The sequence below is a fragment of the Mus caroli genome, chromosome 4 (genome assembly GCF_900094665.2).
Source record: "Mus caroli chromosome 4, CAROLI_EIJ_v1.1, whole genome shotgun sequence".
Lineage (NCBI taxonomy): Eukaryota > Metazoa > Chordata > Mammalia > Rodentia > Muridae > Mus > Mus caroli.
In genome coordinates this window covers 43,437,810-43,458,957 of record NC_034573.1, presented here as the reverse complement: position 1 = coordinate 43,458,957, position 21,148 = coordinate 43,437,810, and the positions used below count along the sequence as shown (strand labels likewise).

Below are 21,148 nucleotides of genomic sequence, written 5' to 3'. Positions count from 1 at the left end.
TTGATAAGAGGGCTATAAAAACCGTGCTCTCTGAGCAGATCCATCGTGTTTGGCAGCTGCCACCTCACACAGCTTCTGATACCTTGGAGGACTCTTCCCCTTTGCTGTGTAAGTAAAAGGATTTCCTCTGAAACCTGGGTTGGACCAGCAAGCTGGGTTAATGATAACATAGTACTTAGAGAGGAAAATGTATGCTTGTCTGGGGGTGGGGTGTCTAAAACCATGATGGAACTGCTGCACTAACTGATCTTCTCTCTCTGAGCATGAATACCCATTCATACCTTTCCTGGAGGTGGCAAATATTGCTCCAGATGGACAGCCAGTTACTGTTTGCCTGTGTGAGGCACCTCTTGAGTCCTTGTCTTGGAAGAATACTGTAAATGCTCTTATTTGTTAAGTTCTAGTCAGGTTAGATTCCTGGTCATTTCTTCTCTATTTTTTCCTAACAATTTATTGTGATGTTTTGTTTACATATCTACTGCCTCCTCATTTTCTCTGTTCTCTTCCCACCCCTACTGGTATTGATGCTGGAGTTTATTTCTCACAGAAAGGAATCCAAGTCTTTGCCCTTTGCCTTCTACTGCTCAAATGAAGCAAGGTTGGCCACTTCAAAGTGATCATCTTCAATTGTGGATTTCCGAGCCTTCCAACATACTTGATATTTTCCCTAGTATATTCTACTTGAAGTAAACACTGTTAGAGCCATGCAGCATCAGATGTTAGGAATTAAGTTCTCCTGATTTATTTTTGGTATATTTTCTTTACTCTCTGAAAAGCAGGAATATTGTGAGAATATGTTGCCTTTTTTATAAATACCTCTTCAACCAGTTACCTAGGACTCCATAGGCCAGTTTGGTTCAGTCAGAGTTCAAACTCTGCTGCTGTGGTACATCTGGGAAGCATACAGGTCCAGGTAAGACAGAGAATGGGGTATAGGTGCTAAAAACCTGACAGTCTCTGTGATTTGGGACAGTTTTGGCAGAAGAACACCAGGAAAGGGCAGCCCTAAGCCATCTAGCTCATCAGATGTGCCTCTGTAGCAGCAGAGTGGGCAACAAAGCTGTGTGCCTCTTCATGCTCTCATAAATATAAGTGATGTGGGCACAGCATGGTAATCACAGACGTTCAATGAATTACAGCCTCACCCCTGTGTTTGCCTTGAAAAATCCACCTGTCTTGAGCATAGAGAAGTTTTTGCTCTGCTCTTACATTTCTCCAGGAGTTAAATATCCACATCTTACAAATGGTTGACTGCAGAACCTCTTCAAGGAATGCAGGAAGAACCACACATAAAGATTCTATCCATCCTTTTGTAGAAAGACCACACAGCTAGGTCAGAAGCCACTAAAATGTGACTCGCAGTCACAGAACATAACTTGGGGCTGCCTGAGCCCCAGTCTCCTCATCTCTAAGTTGGTAGGTTTGGTATAAATATCTCTGAGGTTTTCAGCATTTAAACCTCATTTCCTATCCTACCCATTGAACCCGAACTGAATCTGTGTGCTTCCCAGATGTACCAGAGCAGCAGAGTGGAAGCCGTGGCTAAGCCAAATTGGCCTACGGAGCCCTAGGCAACTGGCTGAAGAAGGGTATATAAAAAAGACAACGTATTCTCACAGTATGCCTGCTTTTCAGAAACTTATACAAAAATAAGTTGAGGCAATAGTGCTCTGCCTCACTATATTTACTGTGTCTCCTCATATATGTTAGTATATATATCCTTTCCCATGGCTTACCTACGCAGCACACACACACACACACACACACACACACACACACACGAAATCAAACATGGCAAAGAATGTGTGCAGCAAGCTATGAGACTCTATCCACTCTACCCCACTCTACTTCGTTCTGCAGAAGTAACAGTAGAGTGGCCTCTCAGTTTAGAAAGACTAACACATAATATGTTGCTGTAATTTCTTTTGTTGCTGATTTTTAATAGGACAATGAGTATTCATTAGATGTTTCTCTAGAAGTTTTTCATTTGATAATTAATGAGAATTTCCCACACCACACCTTTAAAAATAAAGTGATTTGGGACCTTAGAAATCAGAAGTTGAAAGGAGTAAAGTTCACTATTGTTAAGTATTCCAGGCTGGTGTTCTGTCTCCCAGTGACGAACATTGACCTGTGACTCTGTTTTATGATTAACTGAGGGGCAAAATTTGTGCTGATGTGGTACAGACCTTTAGTCCCTTTGTAGAAGTTTAACTTCTTGTAAACAGGATGAGTTTGACTTGACTTTTATTTAAGACTGTAATTCTTGTTGAGTCTGCATACCCAGGATGGAGAAAATAGCCTGGCAGCAACAGAGACGGGGTGCTCTTTAGGTGAACATGACTATTCTGTCCAAAAGTTAAAAAACAGAAATACTAATACCTTGTGTTTCCCTATCATTTATAAAATGCCTCCATACTTATCATACTGCTCAACAAGCTTACATTTGAGCAACCACAGTATTCAGAGGTTGCCTGTGAGTCATCTGTAACCAGATAATCAAAGCAGATATTCGTGCCAAGCAATTAATATTAAAATAAAACTCAGAGACCTTTTATGATTTGTCCAAGATTCTAACTAGGGAGGGATTTCTGGTCCTTGAACCAAGGCTCTGTCTGATGAACTGGCAACAAATCCTTATATGAATGTCAGATGTTTGTGAGTTGGTGATATCTTGGTTTAAGAATTGATAACTTATGCACACTATGCTCTCATTAGGAGATTAGGATTCCCTCAGGCCAATTCCTTCCACCAGACCCACACTTCCCTTTGTAAAAAAGAGTAATAAAGGGGAGTACCACCTTTTCCCCTAACTTTTTACATTATCAGGTATTAGCCCTACAACAAATATTTTCGATGAGTATATAGTCCCCCCTAATATAATGATGAGTGTGTTTTTAGTAACTTTTCTATTGCCATGACAAAACATCATAACCAAGGCAATTTATAAAAGAAAACATTTAATGTGGGGCTCACAGTTCCAGAGGGTTACTGTCCATGACCATCAGAGCAGGGAGCATGGCAGCAAGCAGGCAAGCATCGCACTGGATCAGTAGCTGAGAGCTCACATCTTGAGGCACATCCATGAGTCCAGGAGAGAGAGCTAACAGGGAATGACATGGGCTTTTGAAACCTCCAAGCCAGTTCCTAGTGACACATCTCCCCCAACAAGGCTATAATTCCTAATCTTTCTTAAATAGATCTAAAAGCTAGGGTCTGAATATTCCATATATGAACCTACAGAAGTCCCTCTCATTTAAACCACCACAGAGAGGGGCAGGATCAAACTCCTCTCTGGGATCACTGTGAGGAATAAATTACAGGCTAAGTGCCAAGCAATTGACAATATGCTTGACAAACAACAATAATTTATTAGTATTACTGTATCAATTTTTCATTTTGTTTTATTATGGGATTTTTTTTTTTTTGGGCAATTGTCAACTTATTTCAGCTAACCGTTAACCTGAGAGGGGCATTTTGCTCCTTCCTTTGAAGGTCACTACTCTGGTTAGCCTTTGCTCATCTGAAGATCTTTGGACTGAAGCTAAAAAAAATCCTTGAAGCTAGACAAGCAAGACATACTATGTAAATGTGGAAAATGCCATCTACCTGTGGCTGGGACTAGAAAGAGTCTAAGAAATTTTTTTTTCCTAAAAACATTGCTCACTAGCTTTCCCTAATGCCGAATGACAGTATTGGGTTAGAACAAGAATTTGGGAAGTACAGTAGCAGTAGTGACGTCACCAGTTGTACCTGCTGAATTAACTCAGCAGGCCTTGGTTCCTTATATCTCTAGGGACAGGATACTGAGAACTTCCTGCAAAGAGATACAGAGAACGGGAAGAGGTGGCTAAAGGATAAAGCTGGGTGGCAAGTTAGCTTTCTTCCAACTTGGAGATCAGGCTGCTGCTCCACAGAGGGCTGCTTGGGTATGTGAAGTTGTCTTTCTGTGTTTAGCAGAGAGGATATTTGCAGCAGAGAACACCATTTGATTTCTGGTGTTCAGAACTCCTCTTAGTCCAGAGGCTCTTAGGAAAATTTCTCAGTAGTGCAACACAAGTAGTCTCATAGATGGTTAAATGAAAGGAAAATTAACCCTGCACCTCCTCTGCTCTAATCCAAAGTCAGAGGGAGGTTAACTTTCATGGAAAGCATATGTTCCCCCTCTTAAAATTGTTCCCTAGAGAATAATCTGCTGGTACTAGAGACTAACAGAGGAAAGTTGGGGGGGGGTAGTCATGCTCATTTGGAATATCCTCCAGCCCCTGAAATTCACAGGACAGAGAGCCCATTCTTTCTATTTGACAGATTTTAGTTGTTCAGCCTCATGATCAGTGAGCAGAAAGATCTCCTGGGAAGTCTTCTATTTAGGGCAACTATGAGTATTTGATTACCTTCACCCTGAACATCTGGCATCTTACCTTATCCATCATGAAAAAACACCCTCACTCAGGTGAAGAAGACACAACAGGAACCATTGGAAATGGGCCAGAAGTGTCAATGGGGCCCATCTAGCCTGTCTGCACATTTTAACTACCCTGGCCATTAATCCATCGGAGACACCCAGAATTGAGTGTACAGTTGTCCTGTATTTTTTTTAGACCTGTCATCATGGCTCACCGATTTCCAGCCCTCACCCCAGAGCAGAAGAAGGAGCTCTCTGAAATTGCCCAGCGCATTGTTGCCAATGGGAAGGGCATCCTGGCTGCAGATGAATCTGTGGGTGAGTATAAGAAAGTTATGCCACACAAGAGCGTACCGTGCTTGTACCCTGGAAAAGGCAACTTGATAATCAGTTGCCTTCCTCTCACAGGAAGCAAAGGTTTATGTACTTAGTGAGTGTTGTAGACCATTAGAGCCCTGGAGTATTAACAAGAAGATTTTGGAATACCAAAGGAAGAAACTCAGACCCTCCATATTTGGAATCCAGCCTGTAGAAGTCAGAAATTCACTAACCAAGGGGAAATTCATAACTGTCAATTCTTTATAACTGTCTATTGTGGATAGGGCATTGAGAACTTACCCTGAAGGGAAACATAAAAAACAAACAAACAAACAAAAAACCAACCAACCAAACAAACAACCAAACAACAACGAGCTGGATTTGTCATGCAAACAGAACTGGTTAGTGAGCTCTGCCTTATCCTAGTTTGGACCTGCTGCTAAGGAGAATTCAGTTTAGGGTAAACCTGAGGCTTGTGTCTGAGGAAGTCACAGGATGCATATAGGGCAAAGCTACAAGTTTTGCATAGTCTTCATTAAAATTATAAAAGCTAAAGTTAAGAGCCTGACCCATCCCTTCTTCTACTGCATGGTATCCAAGAGATTTAGGAGAGGAAGGGAGGGGACATAAGGGAAGGGGGAGGAGAGGGGAGGGGAGGGGAGAGGGCTCGAGGGTCTTTCACACCCCAGAGAGCCTTCATGTCCACCGGACCCCTGCGTGGCAGTCTGTATATTTCCCAGTCATCAGTCTTAGAGCAACTGCTGTCTCCTTTGAAGACCAAAACCCGCACAGAAACTTTGAAGACCTAGGTTTAAGAGGAATGGGAAGAGGTCCCTGCTTTTCACCCCATGAGAAATAATGAGCATGGGGGAAAGACAACAGTATAGCACTGGCTTGCTTTCCCCGCATGCTACCTCTGGCCAATCTCCCTAGGCACCATGGGAAACCGCCTGCAAAGGATAAAGGTGGAGAACACCGAAGAGAACCGAAGGCAGTTCCGAGAACTCCTCTTTAGTGTGGACAATTCCATTAGCCAGAGCATCGGCGGAGTGATCCTTTTCCACGAGACCCTCTACCAGAAGGACAGCCAGGGAAATCTGTTCAGAAACGTTCTCAAGGAGAAGGGAATTGTGGTGGGCATCAAGGTGAATACCCCAGTTCCTATTTCACTCGGCCTTCTCCTGGGCAAACTCCCAGCACCCTGGATAGCACAAGGCCTGACCTCAACAGGACACCTTTGTTTCTCACTGCTTTCCATTCTCTTTCTCAGATGGAGACCTGGATCCTTTCCAGGTTCCTATTCCACTGTTCTCTTTTCAGCCAGGGGTTTTTGCTTGTTTTGTTTTGTTTGTTTGTTTCGCCAGGACATTAGTGTTTCTGCATACCTATTTTCTCATTTCTTGAGACAATGAGTATCTGCTCCACTCATGATGTAAGGAACAGACCTGGCTTTAAAGCAGGCCCTATCCTGCAGCTTCTCAGTCCACAGTTGTTTTTATTAAAGCACTTGTCCTGTCTTCTTCCTGAGTCTTCAATACAGCCTGCAGTTCTGCGATGAAAACAAGCACGAATTGAATACACACAGTTGCAAGCACTACTTAATCCACCACACAACATACAGAGGTAGATTTAACTCCTCTCCTTACTTTAGAGAGTAGGAATGAAAATTGGAGCAGGCTACCTACCTCTCTCTCACTTTGAACAGATATTGGACTCCTAATCTCTTACCTCCTGTCTGAACACAGTGCCTGAGGGAGCGGATGCTCCTGATGGTCAGGACTGACACTGGGTTCCCAGCACGCAATCCCCCCTCCTGCTGGAAGCTGAATTTGAGTCCCCACAGTGACACAGACGCCTTTCTAATTGGCATGCTTGTGAAAGATGAGAATTCTGTCTTACTCCTGCTTGACCCTCATAGAACTAATCATTGTTTTATCCACAGTTGGACCAAGGAGGTGCCCCGCTTGCAGGAACAAACAAGGAAACCACCATTCAAGGTAAGAACCTTGTCTACTGATAAGACAAAGAATGCTGGGTAGGGTAGAGTTGAAGGAAAGGAGAAAGAGTGACTCTCAGTTCTAACACTAGTGGGTATACCTGCATGTTTGTTTTCGTCTTCCCGCTTTCTCCAAACACTCCTTGGTGCTGGAGATGGAACCAAGGGACGTTTCAAGATCACTAGGCAAAAGCTCTGCCACTGAGATACATACCCAGTCCAGACTGTCAGCCTTCCTTCCCTATCTTTCTTCCTCTTCTTCCTTCCTCCCTCCCTCCCTCCCTCCCTCCCTCCCTCCCTTCCTTCCTTCCTTCCTCCCTCTCTCCCTTCCTCCCTTCCTCCCTTCCTTCCTCCCTCCCCCCTTCCTCCCTTCCTTCTTGTCCTGCATCTACTGCAGATTGAACCCAGAGCTTTCAGTACACTAAGCAGCCACTCTACAACTAAACTATATTCCTAATATTTTTTCTTTTTATGGTATGTGCGTGTGTGCAAGCATGTGGGTATCCACATGTGGCTGTACCATACTGTGTGTGTAGGTCAGACGATAACTTAGTTCTTTCCTTCCAGTATGGGAGTTCTGGGGCTCAAACTCAGGTCACCATTGGCAGCAAGCATGTTTATTTTCTGACCCTAGTAGTTACCCTTCTTTGGTTTTTTTGAGATAGTCTCACTCATTAGTTCAGGCTGGCCTGGAACTCATGGAAACCCACCTCTGTCTCAGCCTCCAGAGTATTGGATTATGGGAATAAGCTAGAGTACCCAGCTTTCTGGGTACTGGGTATTGAACCCAGTGCTTCACATATGCAGGGCAAGCACTCTACCACTGAGCTACATCCCCAACATAGCAATCCCACCCCTTCCATTTAATAACTGTGTGACCCTGGGCCAATCCTTAGTTCTATCACAATAAAATGGGTAACAATATATACTTTGCAGACTACTTATAGTATATTTTAAACTCTGTACTTATATATAGTACTTACCTCAGTATGCTGCCTAGGAAAGACACACTGTACCTGGAAACACTATTTTTACAGAAAATTCCAGGAGGACTAAAGAGGAAAGACCTCAGGTTTGGGGCTAGTTTGGATCCTTTATCCATAATATGCTAAACAAATCTTTTTGAAAGATATTCCTTGTCCAAGAAGTTAGTCCCATCTGTCAGGTTAGCTCAGCAGAATTTGAATCTCAGATGTCACTTTCCACTTGTTTCAGATTTACAGTCAGGACATTTAAAGACCATCAATTTCCACATTTATGAGGATTGTTTTTGACTATGAGTTCCCTAGATTTTTACTTAGATTACATCAAATATGTCAAAACTGGGGTTATTAGGTCTGCGTCTTCTGGCTCCATCCTGGGATCAGTGCTTATTTATTTGGGTATTCTTAGTTCTCAGACACAACCCATTGGAAAAGTCCTTTGCTTAATGAGAAGCCCCACAAACTAGGCACAGGGTGCAAAGAAGCCCCTCCCTTCTTTCTGTTGTGACTTGCAGGGCTTGATGGCCTCTCTGAACGCTGTGCTCAGTACAAGAAAGATGGAGTTGACTTTGGGAAGTGGCGTGCTGTGTTGAGGATTGCTGACCAGTGTCCTTCCAGCCTTGCCATCCAAGAAAATGCCAATGCTCTGGCTCGCTATGCCAGCATCTGTCAGCAGGTGCTCTCCTGTCATCCTGTGCTAAAAATAGACCATTCCTTCCTTCAGAGTCTTGTTTTACAATTTCATTATAATTGGACATAATCTTGGACATCAAATTGGATACAACCAAAAGTGTGTGTGTGTGTTTGTGTTTGTGTGTATGTATGTATGTATGTATGTATGTATGTATATGCCAGTAGGAATCCTATTAACCTATGACTTCAGGGTAAATGCTATCAACTGCTGCTCTCTATCACTGTTCTGTATGCCAAATCTTAAAAATAACAGGAAGGGGCAACATTTGAAATATAAATAAATAAAATAAAAGATCCTGAAACAGCACACACACACACACACACACACACACACACATATGTACACGCGCACACACACAGAGCAGAATACAAACTTTTAATGAAGTCCAGCTCGACTTAAAAAAAAAAAAAAAGGGCCCTAGAGCAGCAGTTTCCAACTTTCCTAATGGTGCCACCCTTTTAATACAGTTCATGTTGTAGTGTAGTAACCCCCAACCATAATATTGTTGCTACTCCATAACTGTAGTTTTTCTACTGTTCTGAATCATAATGTAAATATCTGATATGCGGGGTACCTGATATGTGACCCCTGAAGGGGTTGTGAACAGGTTGAGAACTACTGCTCTAGAGGCAGGAAATCTGCTTCTTTATACTTTCTAATGTCCCAGAGACCATCATCCAGATTCCTAGCTAGAGGGTGGTAAATGGGAACTAGTCTCCATCACAACTTGTTTCTTATAGAATGATAACTTATAGGATGCTAATGTGTGCAGCCAACATGTGTTGATGTATTTCTGTGTTAGGGTTGAATTTGATTTGCAACTGTGGATATTTTGTTAAGATTACTGGAGCTGTGGGTACCTGGAAATTTCCAGTAAGAACTGTAAGTGCTCCATTAATTCATAGTAGAGGATATTGCTTAGTGTTAACCTTGGTGGTTTGAAAAGGATAGCTTCTAGTTTCTTAAGATAGCTAGAATGGTGCGTAGTTAGAATAAGATATAGGAATTAAATGTTTGCACTTTAACACCCATTCCAGAAAAGCTCTTCTTTAACTTCGCTTGTGTGTGTGTGTGTGTGTGTGTGTGTGTGTGTGTAAGCTACAAGCACTCACTAGATACGCCATTCATTTCTTTTAACCATCATCAACTAAACAACACAGCGTTTCTCTCTAACACCTTCCTTTCCTTTCAGCCACATCTGTTGGCTGCTCCTTGGCAGAGGACCATAGTGAGCATTACATCATTTGTGTCTCCTACAATTTTCCTTTTCAGAATGGGCTGGTCCCTATAGTTGAGCCAGAGGTGCTTCCTGACGGAGACCATGACCTGGAGCACTGCCAGTATGTTTCTGAGAAGGTGGGTTTCAAACATAAAGTTCTCCACTCCAGTTACAAATTTTTATTCTAAGAAAAAGCTTTTACTTAAATACATAATAGAGGAAATTCAGAAATAACGTTTAGTTCAGTAGCACAGGAAAGTGAAAGTGGTGTCTATCAACCCCAACATTATAGTGTCTTATAAACTTTAGAATTGCCAGTCCTTTTGCCTACTGTGGGACCTGGGGCAAGGCATGTTGCCCCTTTTGGACGTCAATTCTGTGTGTACACTGAAATCTTAAAAGCTTCACATGAGAAACTATGTACCATGTTGCTCTCATGGGATTTTCTAAATCAGCCATAAAAGTTTTGAAAGACTGATTTTTTTTTTGATAAATCATGAGAAGGTATGCCAGACATAGTGTTACCTTACCTGAATTTCTCCACGTGTAAAAAGAAGTGTGGGCTGAAATAGGATATGAAAGAAGTGTTTCTAAAATGTGTGTTACTATTATTAAGATTCCATAGGAAAACGGAGGCTAGTTTAGATGTCACAGACTACTGAATCAAGTCCATCTCAGATGGCATCACTGAACAAGGAAATGGGAAGAAATGAGGGTTGTCTAGGAAATAAAGCCATGACAGTACTTCATGCAGAGGCACAGCTAGCTGTATAGATGGTCTCATGTGGTATGGCTCAATGATATAGTTTGCAAATACATGGTCCAGAGGAGACTTGGGGATCTTAGAAGCTTTGACCAAGATACACATGGAGATTACTTCATCCTACACCCTTGTAATACAGAAATGCCAGCATCTGGTGATTCTAAGATTTACTCCAAGCTTCATCATTTGTTCCCTTGTTCTTCAGGTTCTGGCTGCTGTCTACAAGGCTCTCAATGATCATCATGTTTACCTAGAAGGCACCCTGCTAAAGCCAAACATGGTGACTGCTGGACATGCCTGCACGAAGAAGTATACACCAGAGCAGGTGGCTATGGCCACTGTCACAGCTCTCCACAGAACTGTTCCTGCAGCTGTTCCTGGTAATGCCTTCTATCTCCTCAGACTTAGGGTTTTAGTTTTTAATCCTTCAGAAGATAGCCACAAACATCTGCATTGGTGTGGAGCCTGTTTGGATCCTTGAAATAAGATATCACCTTCTACCTCACAGGCACCCAATGCTTTTATCTCCTACCGTGTGATGCTAAGTATCTTTTTCAGTTTACCTGAAGGTTCATATTTGTGCATTTCTTCAACATTTCACTACCCTCCCTATTAAAGCCCTTCTCTTCTCAGCAAGGGCAAACTGAGTTCTGTGACCCAGTCCCACACAAGTCCAGTGAAGGAAGATTAAGGCATTATATTGCTTTTAGGCCTATTGCTTGTTTTTCCAAGTTGGGGCTATATAGTACTATGTCCTCTCACATTGCAGGTATCTGCTTTTTGTCTGGAGGCATGAGTGAGGAGGATGCTACACTTAACCTCAATGCTATCAACCGTTGCCCTCTACCAAGGCCCTGGAAACTAAGCTTTTCATATGGAAGAGCCCTCCAGGCCAGTGCATTGGCTGCTTGGGGTGGCAAGGCTGCAAACAAGAAGGCAACCCAGGAAGCTTTCATGAAGCGGGCCGTGGTAAGAAGTTGTTCTCTCTTGTCTTCTTCATAGTGTTGGTATGTGAGGCCTAGCATTCTTGTTTTGACAATATTCCTACAGATAGTGTCTACTAGGTATGAAAAATGTGATATGAGAGTTCAATAGGAAGAGTGGGGTTAGAGAGGTGTTTGGGTTTTCTACCCTAGGCAGACAATTGATAATAAAAGAGAAAACAATTCTCAATCAAGGTACTTCAGGGAAAAGGTGATAAAAAGATCACTGCTTCTCATTTCCTGAACTTGAGATGCCTTTCATTTGGAAATTGTCACAAGAAAGGACATGGGGAAAATCAGCAATTGCATTGTAGGATGACCCAAGGATCACAGGGACAGATAGAAGAGTTTCAGGGGATCGATATAACATGCTAGAGAGAAATGAAAATCGAAGGTCCTGAGATTAGCATTGAGGAGTATACCAGTGCCCCTCAACAAACATTTCCAACTAAGAGAAAGGTGCTCACTTAAGGATTTTGTTAGGAATTTCAACATGCCACTCTAATTAGACTCAGTGGGTTATTGACAAAAACTAAAATGGACAGGACACGAAGCACAGAGGTGAAGTACTGGGGATTCCTGGAGGAAGTGGGACCAAGATGGTGGGGTTACCTCTATGATCAAGATGTACTGTTTACACCTATGAAATTGTCGAAGAATAAATAAAAGCTATTCTACTTAAAACCAAAAGGATTGGGAAAAGACCCAGAAAAGTGTTCAGGAGAAACAAGGACCAAAATGAGTTTAGTCTACTAGTAAATACTAGGTTTGAAATCAGCTCTGTGATCCAAGGACTTGGGTGAACAAAGCAGATACAGGCACTGTGCTCAGGGAGTTTAAGTTTAAAGCTCTAGGAGAGTGGATGGTATGAACAAATGTCAAGTAAAAGCAGCCCGAGATAAAGGTGAGGTTAGGGAATGAGGGCCATTGAAGCTAGAAGAACCTACAGGACAAGGACTGTAAGAGACTGTTGTTGGTTTAAGAAAGACAGGAAGGAGGGAAGCAACGGACAGTGAGTGATATGAGCCTCAAACCTGACAAACAAATAACCGGAACACTGGGAGAATAAGGGAGAAGACAGAAGGAAGGGGCACCAGCAGCAATATTCAGCAGCATTACTATGAAGAGTTAATATAATCGGATGGAAGGGTAGGTAGTTTCAAATAAACAGAAGAGAGTAGCAAGCCAGGCGCTGTCAATCTTTAATTCAGTATCTTCTCTTATGTTTGGTTTCAGGCTAACTGCCAAGCGGCCCAAGGACAGTACGTTCACACAGGCTCTTCAGGTGCTGCTGCCACCCAGTCGCTCTTCACAGCCTCCTACACCTACTAGATACTGTCACCACCAGCCAGGCTCCAGTTCCCCTAAATATTTTGGTTGGAGACCTGAATGGCTTCAGTCAACCCTGGAAATTAGATAACATTTGATTGAACTTCTGAAAACACAACGCATGTGAATCATAAACGCAAGAGAAAAGCCAAATCAGCTCTGAAACCTGAGAATGAGCATGTCACCCAATAGTCTCTGAACACTTCCAGTTCCCCGTGTTCCAGAACATTCGTCCAAGAAAAGAACAGGCCACGACTGAGAAAAGCAACTCAGAAGCAGAGGATGGAGAAAGGCATTTTAATAAACAGAGTTACCAAGGGTTGTTATAGAAGAGGCACAGCAACAGAAAAAGGAATAAAAGGTGTATGAACCTCCAGTTGGTACAGTCTGACTTTCCTGCTCTTGTTGAGGGATCCTGCATTTCAGTGTCTTTGCCTATACCAGATACGACCCCAATAGTCAGCTCCAGATGCTCACTACAGTCAAGTGGCTGATGGCTCCCTTTAGCTGGATTACACTAGAAACTCTACCAGATTAAGTAAGAGTTCTTTTGGGGCTTCCTGTATGCAGTCATAACTGAGAACAGTCAGTCTAAACTTCTAGCTTGAGACTATTTGAAAATACTAAGCTGCAACAGAGACTCATCTCTTCCAACCTATGGAGTGTAGAGAATGAGTTGATATACCTCCTGACTTGGCATACTCCTCTCCAGGAATCCAGGTTTTGTGACACAGAACTACATTTTCCTCTCAGAGTGAAGCTGGTCCCCCAGCTGTGCAAGAAACAATCGTTGCATAATTTTAGTTTTTGGCTGTCAATGCTCAGACCTAGCTTTCAAAATGATTTTTTTTTCCGAGATAGAGTTTCTCTGTGTAGCCCTGGCTGTCCTGGAACTCACTCTGTAGACCAGGTTGTACTCAAACTCATAAATATGCCGGGCTCTGCCTCCCAAATGCTGGGATTAAAGTGTGCCACCACTGTCCAGCCTAAAAACAATTTAAGAAAATCATAATTATAGGAGAATTTAAACACTGAAACTTTGGACAACACAGAAAGAATGATTTACCTAATGGGAATTGGGATATATGATGAGTAGAGAGGGGAGGAAGAAAAACCCAAAGGATATTAGGAATAAAACAGATGTGTTAAGAAGCAATGCTTTAAACACATGATGAAGGAACTAGACATAATTATAAATTCATACCTATTATTAAGACACAGAACGTAGCAAACTAAATTTCTTGAAGACGAGAAAGGTAAATGATACTGCACAAAGTACATTAAGAAACAGAGGCATAAACATGATTTTGAGGAATAAGAGAACTCACCCCGGGGCTTGATCTAAGGCAGCCCTGAAGTGCAGCAGAGGAAAGTGAATTTTACTTACTGTGTGCCATCCACATTTGAATATTTGCTTGCATGTACTCGTCAGTACTTTCCTAGAAGCAACCATATTCATTTAAGTATTTCAAAACTAACCTTAGTGATAAATCTAGGTCATTTAGCAGAGGGCTTCTGTTTCACAGATAGAGCCTAGAGCACTCAGGATGCAGCTCTATAATGGATCCAGAGCTAAGGGAGAAGGTCATGGCGAAGCTGATGGCAATGTCCAACGACTCTTCCATTGGTGTAGAATAGCATTTCTTACTGCATTCATTTCAGGAAATAAGCAAAAACTTATGCTCTATATCATGAAGATCTGAGACAAAGATTATAATTTATTCAGTACTGGCCTTGAATAAACTTCTCTTTCAGCTAGTCTCAGTAGAGCAAGTGAGGAGTATAGGCTTCAGGTTTCAGACTTTTTCTGATCTGTGAGAACACAGTAGATTACTAGTCCAGGTACACTAAGACATATCTCACTGGAGGATACCAAGAAGGCACATTTAAAAATGATGTGCTGGGTGATGGTGGTGTGTGCCTTTAATCCCAGAGCTCGGGAGGCAGAGGCAGGTGGATCTCTCTGTGTTTGAGGCCAGCCTGGTCTACAGAGTGAGTTCCAGGACAGTTAGAGCTACACAGAGAAACCGTATTTCAAAAGACAAAAATAAAACAAGAAAATAGAAATAAAAAAGAAATATGACACTATGGTGGTATCCAGATGAAAATTCAGAGAATAATGAACTAGAAAGAAAATTCAAACAAGTAGCCAAGGTGTTATCAAATCTGTGACAAAGTATGACAAAGACAGATGAAATGGTGGGGGTGGGGGTGGAACTCACATTGGTAGGCCATTGGAATTTGGATTTATATTCCAGGAACCAGGTGATGTCTTCAAGACAGTTTTTGGTAGAAGGTACTGCTTTTCATTCAAATTTTGTTTTGCATTGATTGTCAAATGTTTCTGCCATTGTTTTCACAGACTAGAATTTAGAACTTGGAACATTGATAATATAGGTTTTAATGTAATGACAAGGAGCTTTAGTCTGTCCATATCCCGCCTTATAAGCTTGTAGGTAGTACCTTGAGTGACAGACCTCTTCTACCTAAAAATTGTATTAACCTTTTAGATGCCATTAATGGTTAAACACGAAGTTACTATAATCACACTTTTATCTTTGGTCAAGGTTAATTTACAGTTTCCTGGGGAAGAGGATTTATATAAGGTACTTTGCCTAGCTGCTGATATACCTTTTGTACTGAAGGGCTATAACCTATTGAAATCTTATTTACATTAATTTTCTGAATTCTGAGTAACATGAGGAGAACAGTTACATGACTTTAAACCTTAGTTCCTACCATCTTTCTGGTCATCAAATAAATAGATACTAAAATAAAATCTTTTTTATAAACTTATAAAGTACAAGAAATTTTGTCTTTAGGGGAAATATGATATCCTCATGCCAAACAAGTTTAAACGGTAAAGGAAAACAAGACACTGACTTGGGGTTGGTAAGTGGGGAGAAGCTGCTAACTAGGTACTTGTAATACAGGAGGAGGTGACATTTAAGTGACACTAGAAATAATCAAGGGAAAGAGACAGAAAACCAACTGTCTTTATGTCAAAAAATATTTTAATTAGTTACTAAAAGATATATTTGAAGACATAGATATTAAGAACCAACAAGAATTTCCTAAATGGTGAAAGTAATAAACTTAGAAATTTGATAATTCCGCCCCCTCTGAAGAATCAGGGCATGACTGGGGGAGTTAGAGAAACAGGGGAAGAGAAATGAGAAATAAGGAAAAAAAAAAAAGCTAAAACAAATTGTAATTACGTGGCGTTAACTGAAAGACCTTCAAAGACAAGGGGAACCATTAACAATCTAAAGAGACTTGTGAGAGAAAGCTGGATTTCAAAAAGCCTACATTACACTTTACAAAAATACTATTTTTAATAATTCACACTGTATGTGACAAGCTTTCAAAGGATTACAGACATCATAGGGAAGACAAGGCCAAAGTCCAAGCCCAAAGTGGGCTGTAGGTCCACATGATTTAGATATTCAGGGGTCTCACAGCTAGAGGAGCAAACTGAGTTGTAGTGCCCTAAAAGGTCATCCAAAGGTCTTAAATCCAGTTAGTGAGAGTTGGGCTACTATAGTTTGAAAACTCTTCAAGGAGAGCACATTTTAAATTTTGTGTGTAGGCTAGTGTTGTGTCAACTTGGCATGAGCTAGTGTCATTTGAGAAGAACCTCATTTGAGAAAAGGGTTCCATCAGATGGGCCTGGGGGTGGTGCTCATTGTGGTTGGTGCCAACCCTGGACAGGTGGTCCTGGGTGCTTAAAAGAATGCAGGCTGAGCAAGCTATGGAGGGGAGCAAGCCAATATGCATTCCCCCATGTCCTCTGCTTCACCTCCTGCCTTTAGATTCCTGCTTGTGTTCCTGCCCTGATGTCCTGTCATGATGGACTGTAAGCTATAAGATAAAATAACCCTTTTCCTCCCCAAGTTGTTGATGGTCATAGTGCTTCATCACAGCATTACAACCCCAACTACATTCAAAAGATGACATTACCACTTAGCTATGGGAGCATGAACACATCACACACTGTTGCTCTATTCATCTATAAATTATGCACTTATCATGTTGAGAGAACAAACAAGACAGTACATCTGAACAAGCTCACAACCCGTTAGTCACAGTTCTAAAATAAATGTTCTGGAAACTTTGAGTTTTCATTATAAGTTTCCAGGAAATTACTTGGTGGAAAAATTGACCAGAGGCTGTCTGTCATTACTGGTGTAATAAAGGAATTAATGTGTTTGAGGCACTGCCAAGGTCCTGTGGAGAGCTATGAAATAAATAGTGCCAGCATTGAATTTTCTCCACAAAATGTGAAAAGATATGATTTTGGAGACACATGATCTTAAGGCATTAGATAAGGAATTATGGATTTGTTCTTGGAATAAATTAGTTTATCTAAGCTTTCAATGAAAACACATTTTGGATTAAGGCTTCTTCTTCTTCTCCCTTCTCCCCTCTTTGTTTTTAATTGAGAGGCGTTCTAAAAAGCCTCATCATTATTTAAGGCCTTGACCTAGGAACCACTGGTATAAAATAAACTGGGATGATCTAGCGCAGGTGAAATTTCATACGTAAGGTAGTTTTAAAAATTAATTTATGTGTTTGAGATTATATGCCTGCCAAGTAGAAACGTGGAAGTCAGAGGATCAACTGTACTTGTTCTCTCTTTCTACCAGGAACTCCAGTCTTGGTATCAGGGGGTTTTATCAACTAAGGCATCTAACACCTGGACCTAGTGTCTAAAATGAACTGTGTTTTAAACATCTAAACAGTATGACAATATGGCAGAAGAATGTACAGTCAGGTATTTTACCATACATATGTAGCCTCAACGTTTATATAAACATGCACAATATCTGAGGTGAGAAGAAACTTGGAAATGAGTTTTCTAATGGAACCTCAACTTGGAACTCTATACTCAGATATTTAAAAACCCAAACTTAATCTTATATTGAAGTACTCCAGAAAAATGTTAATGAGTCACAAGGAGAAGGGAGGAATTTCCTTCAAACCTTTGATTCTGATGTTCAAAACCCAGTAGTCTATTAGGGCTGATATTAGCCTAAAGCAGCAAATAATGCACAAAACAAAAACCCAAATAGGCTTTAATGATTAAAATAGATAAATTAATAGGTATATAAGTGCAAACTAAAGGAGCACCTAGAATTAAGAAATAAAAATTTAAATCTTGCATGCAAATCTACCATAAAACCTAAAGCAATACCAAAACATCTCAGCTTTCTAGCATACATTTTAGGTCATTTTTTTATTATTATTTCCAGTTCTTGATAATCAAAATACGTACATCTTTCTTTACATGTCCCTGATTATATGGGAATAATAAAGTAATGTTGATATAGTATTACAAACAGATTTCACAGATGAGGCAGCACAAAATAAATCAGTAATTATCTTTTGGGGCCCATTTGGGGGCTCAGGAGAAGGCACTACCAAAGATTCCTTGGTAATACTTTTATTAGTTGTTAACACTAACAAATGCCTTTACAACTTAATGATTCACACCTTTATTAACCTGGGAAGTACTGGAGCCCCAAACTTTCACCAACTAATTTTCCACACAAATTTCTTGAACAGTTATAAACACTGTTTGGCAACTTTGAAAATATCTGGACTTTCATAAATTACATTTGCTTAATCACTGAGGTTTGACACGTACAGTCAAACTTCACAGAACTGAAGGGCAACTGCAGGAGATGGCAACATAAGACTTTTGAATTATTCCTAGCTTCCCAGGATCAAGTGCTCCCTATTCGGTACACTAATTTCACTGTGCCCCTCAGAACATTCCTCATATGCTTTGCCCAATCGACTCTACTGAAAGGTTAGAGGCTTAGATAAATCAAATCTCTGTGGCTATGAAAACAAGTAGTAATCGCCAAGTCAGTTCCCCACAGGCACTGCCCTATTCATGGGATCTTTAGAAACTATTCTTCATGAAGCCAACGAGTATTTGCTTTATCACTATATTTGACCCACGTTGGGCCATATTAAAACTGCACTTTGGTAGCTAGTCACAAATTTAAGCATTAAAATATCCCTAATTTTACTGCATCCACATAATATGCAACTTTTGATGCTGAATTAGAGAAATCTGACAAGTAAAGGCTTCGCCGCAGGCATCACATTCATAAATTTCCTGGGTTTTCACCTCCGCATGGATCTTCTGATGGTTGACAAGGCTGCGCTGTTGACTAAAACATTTGTCACATTTCCCACACCTATAAGGCTTCTCTCCTGTGTGGATTCTCTGGTGCTGAATGAGACCTGAGTTCCTACTGAAGGCTTTCCCACACTCCTCACACTTGTGGGGCTTATTCCCAGTGTGAACGCCCTGATGGCGGATGAGATTACAAAGTTGACTAAAACTTTTGCCACACTGTCTGCACAGATAGGGTCTCTCCCCAGTGTGGATTCTCTGATGCTCAATAAGAAACGAGCTCCGACTGAAGCTTTTCCCGCAGACGGTACACAGGTAGGGCTTCTCCCCAGTGTGGATCCTCTGATGCTGTACAAGATGAGCACTGACACTGAACGTTTTCCCACAGTCATCACATTTGTACGATCTCTCCTTAGGGGAGACGTCCTGCTGTATAACCAGACTGCAGTTTGGATCAAAACTTTCCTTAGTTTCACTGAATGGCGAAGTCTTTTCCCTGATGTGGATTCTCTGATGCTGAATGAGACCTGAGCTTCTACTGAAGGCTTTCCCACACTCCTCACACTTGTGGGGTTTGTCCCCCGTGTGAATTCTCTGATGACGGGTAAGGTTGCAAAGTTGACTGAAACTTTTCCCGCATTCTTGGCACTGATAAGGGCGTTCCCCAGTATGGATCCTCTGATGTTCAATAAGGAATGAGCTCCGACTGAAACTCTTTCCACATTCAATACAAAGAAAAGGCTTCTCACCAGTGTGTATTTTTTGGTGTTGTATAAGGTATGTACTTAATCTAAACGCTTTCCCACATTCACCACACTTATGAGGTCTTTCTCCGGTATGGATTCTCTGGTGTTCAACAAGCAATGAGTTTCGACTAAAACTTTTCTTGCATTTGGTACAGTGATACGGTTTCTCACCAGTGTGTGTCCTCTGATGCTCAATAAGGTGGGATTTCCAACTGAAGGCTTTTCCACAGTCACTGCATTTATGGGGTTTCTCACCAGTGTGAATTCTTTGGTGTTTCACAAGGCTCCTTCTCTGGCTGAAGCTCTGTTTACACTGATTACACTGGTAAGGCCTTTCTCCAGTGTGGATTCTCTGGTGTCTAATAAGGGTAGAGCTCACACTAAAGGTTTTCCCACAGTAATTACACTCATAGGGTCGTTCCCCAGTGTGAATTCTCTGATGTTCAATAACAAAGGAACTTCGACTGAAGCTTTTCCCACACTCGTTGCACTGAAAAGGTTTCTCACCCGTGTGGACCCTTTGATGCTGAATGAAATGGGCCTTGCGGACAAAACGTTTTCCACATTCTTCACATTTATGACATTTCTCTTCTGGATTTGGTCTCTTATGAACATTAGTGTGCCCTCTAAATAGTTTCTGTTCCTCAGTCAGAGAGTCACGTGGTATTTCCCACAAAAAGATCCCTCTTTGTTTATCTAACCTACCAACAAGTTCAAAGGTTTCGCTACCCATGGGATCCTGATCAATTTCACTTTTGATTCTTGTAACTATTACACCCTGTGGTTCGATATCTTTCTCAAGTTCTTCTTTCACAGTTGGCTCTTCATCTTTATTTCTGTTTAAAACATCTGAAATATTTGTAAATAAAAAGTGTAAGTATCAGCCAAGCACTTTAATGAAAAGGAGAAATTATTAGAAAAACACGGTCATCTAGCTAACTCAACCTACTATAGCTAATGTATATTTTCTTTTACTACTTAAGTTTTAAAACTAGCTCATAATACTATATTTTATCAAATAATTTTTTTAAGAGGCAAGATATATTTCCTAGAGTGGCCTGAACTCTTGGGCTCATAAGATTCAGTTTCAGCATCTTTAAGATAGCTAGGACTATAGGTGTGTGTCACTGTGCATATTATTTAACATTAGTTATCTGATTGATTTATTGTTTTTCTTTTTTACAGCATTGAAACTATCAAAGAAAAGATACCATAGGAAGAAAATATTAAGTTAAGGAAATTGAGAATGAGCAAGCATTGGAAATTTATTAGAATATAACTAGACCAACAACTGAGAGGAAAGGACAAAAAAGAGGATCCTCAGAGGGATGGAAAACAAAGAACATAGGATTCCACAGTTAATGTATTAACAGAATCTACTGACTGACCACCCAATGCATGCAATGTACTTACTAAGTTATCAGCCAGGAGTCAAAGATGAGACATAAAACACTACCAAATAAAATGGCGTACATTTACACAATGGAGTACTACTCAGCTATTAAAAAGAATGAATTTATGAAATTCCTAGCCAAATGGATGGACCTGGAGGGCATCATCTTGA

General features: G+C 41.0%; 2 protein-coding genes across 2 annotated transcripts in view; one reads left to right on the top strand and one right to left on the bottom strand.

Annotated features, from left to right (window-relative positions):
* Positions 1-13,066, top strand: Aldob (aldolase, fructose-bisphosphate B). Its single transcript, XM_021161540.1, has 9 exons — positions 1-108; positions 4,602-4,723; positions 5,657-5,868; positions 6,666-6,720; positions 8,218-8,378; positions 9,669-9,752; positions 10,584-10,758; positions 11,148-11,347; positions 12,598-13,066. The coding sequence occupies exons 2-9, from the start codon at positions 4,612-4,614 to the stop codon at positions 12,691-12,693; spliced, it is 1,095 nt and encodes a 364-aa protein (XP_021017199.1). The 5' UTR covers positions 1-108; positions 4,602-4,611; the 3' UTR covers positions 12,694-13,066.
* Positions 13,067-17,907: 4,841 nt separating this feature from the next.
* Znf189 (zinc finger protein 189) overlaps positions 17,908-21,148 on the bottom strand; it is a 12,150-nt gene continuing 8,909 nt past the window's right edge. Inside the window, exon 3 of the mRNA XM_021159594.1 lies at positions 17,908-20,433. Within this exon, the coding sequence (XP_021015253.1) occupies positions 18,725-20,433 (1,709 nt within the window). The 3' untranslated portion in view covers positions 17,908-18,724. The remainder of the gene's footprint in view (positions 20,434-21,148) is intronic.

What these genes read in the sequence shown, in the direction of transcription:
- Aldob (XM_021161540.1), top strand. Translation starts at nt 4,612, where the DNA reads ATGGCTCACCGATTTCCAGCCCTCACCCCAGAGCAGAAGAAGGAGCTC. An exon ending in ATGCCAGCATCTGTCAGCAG is followed by an intron (nt 8,379 to 9,668) that starts GTGCTCTCCTGT and finishes TTTCCTTTTCAG; the next exon opens with AATGGGCTGGTCCCTATAGT. An exon ending in TGTTCCTGCAGCTGTTCCTG is followed by an intron (nt 10,759 to 11,147) that starts GTAATGCCTTCT and finishes CTCACATTGCAG; the next exon opens with GTATCTGCTTTTTGTCTGGA.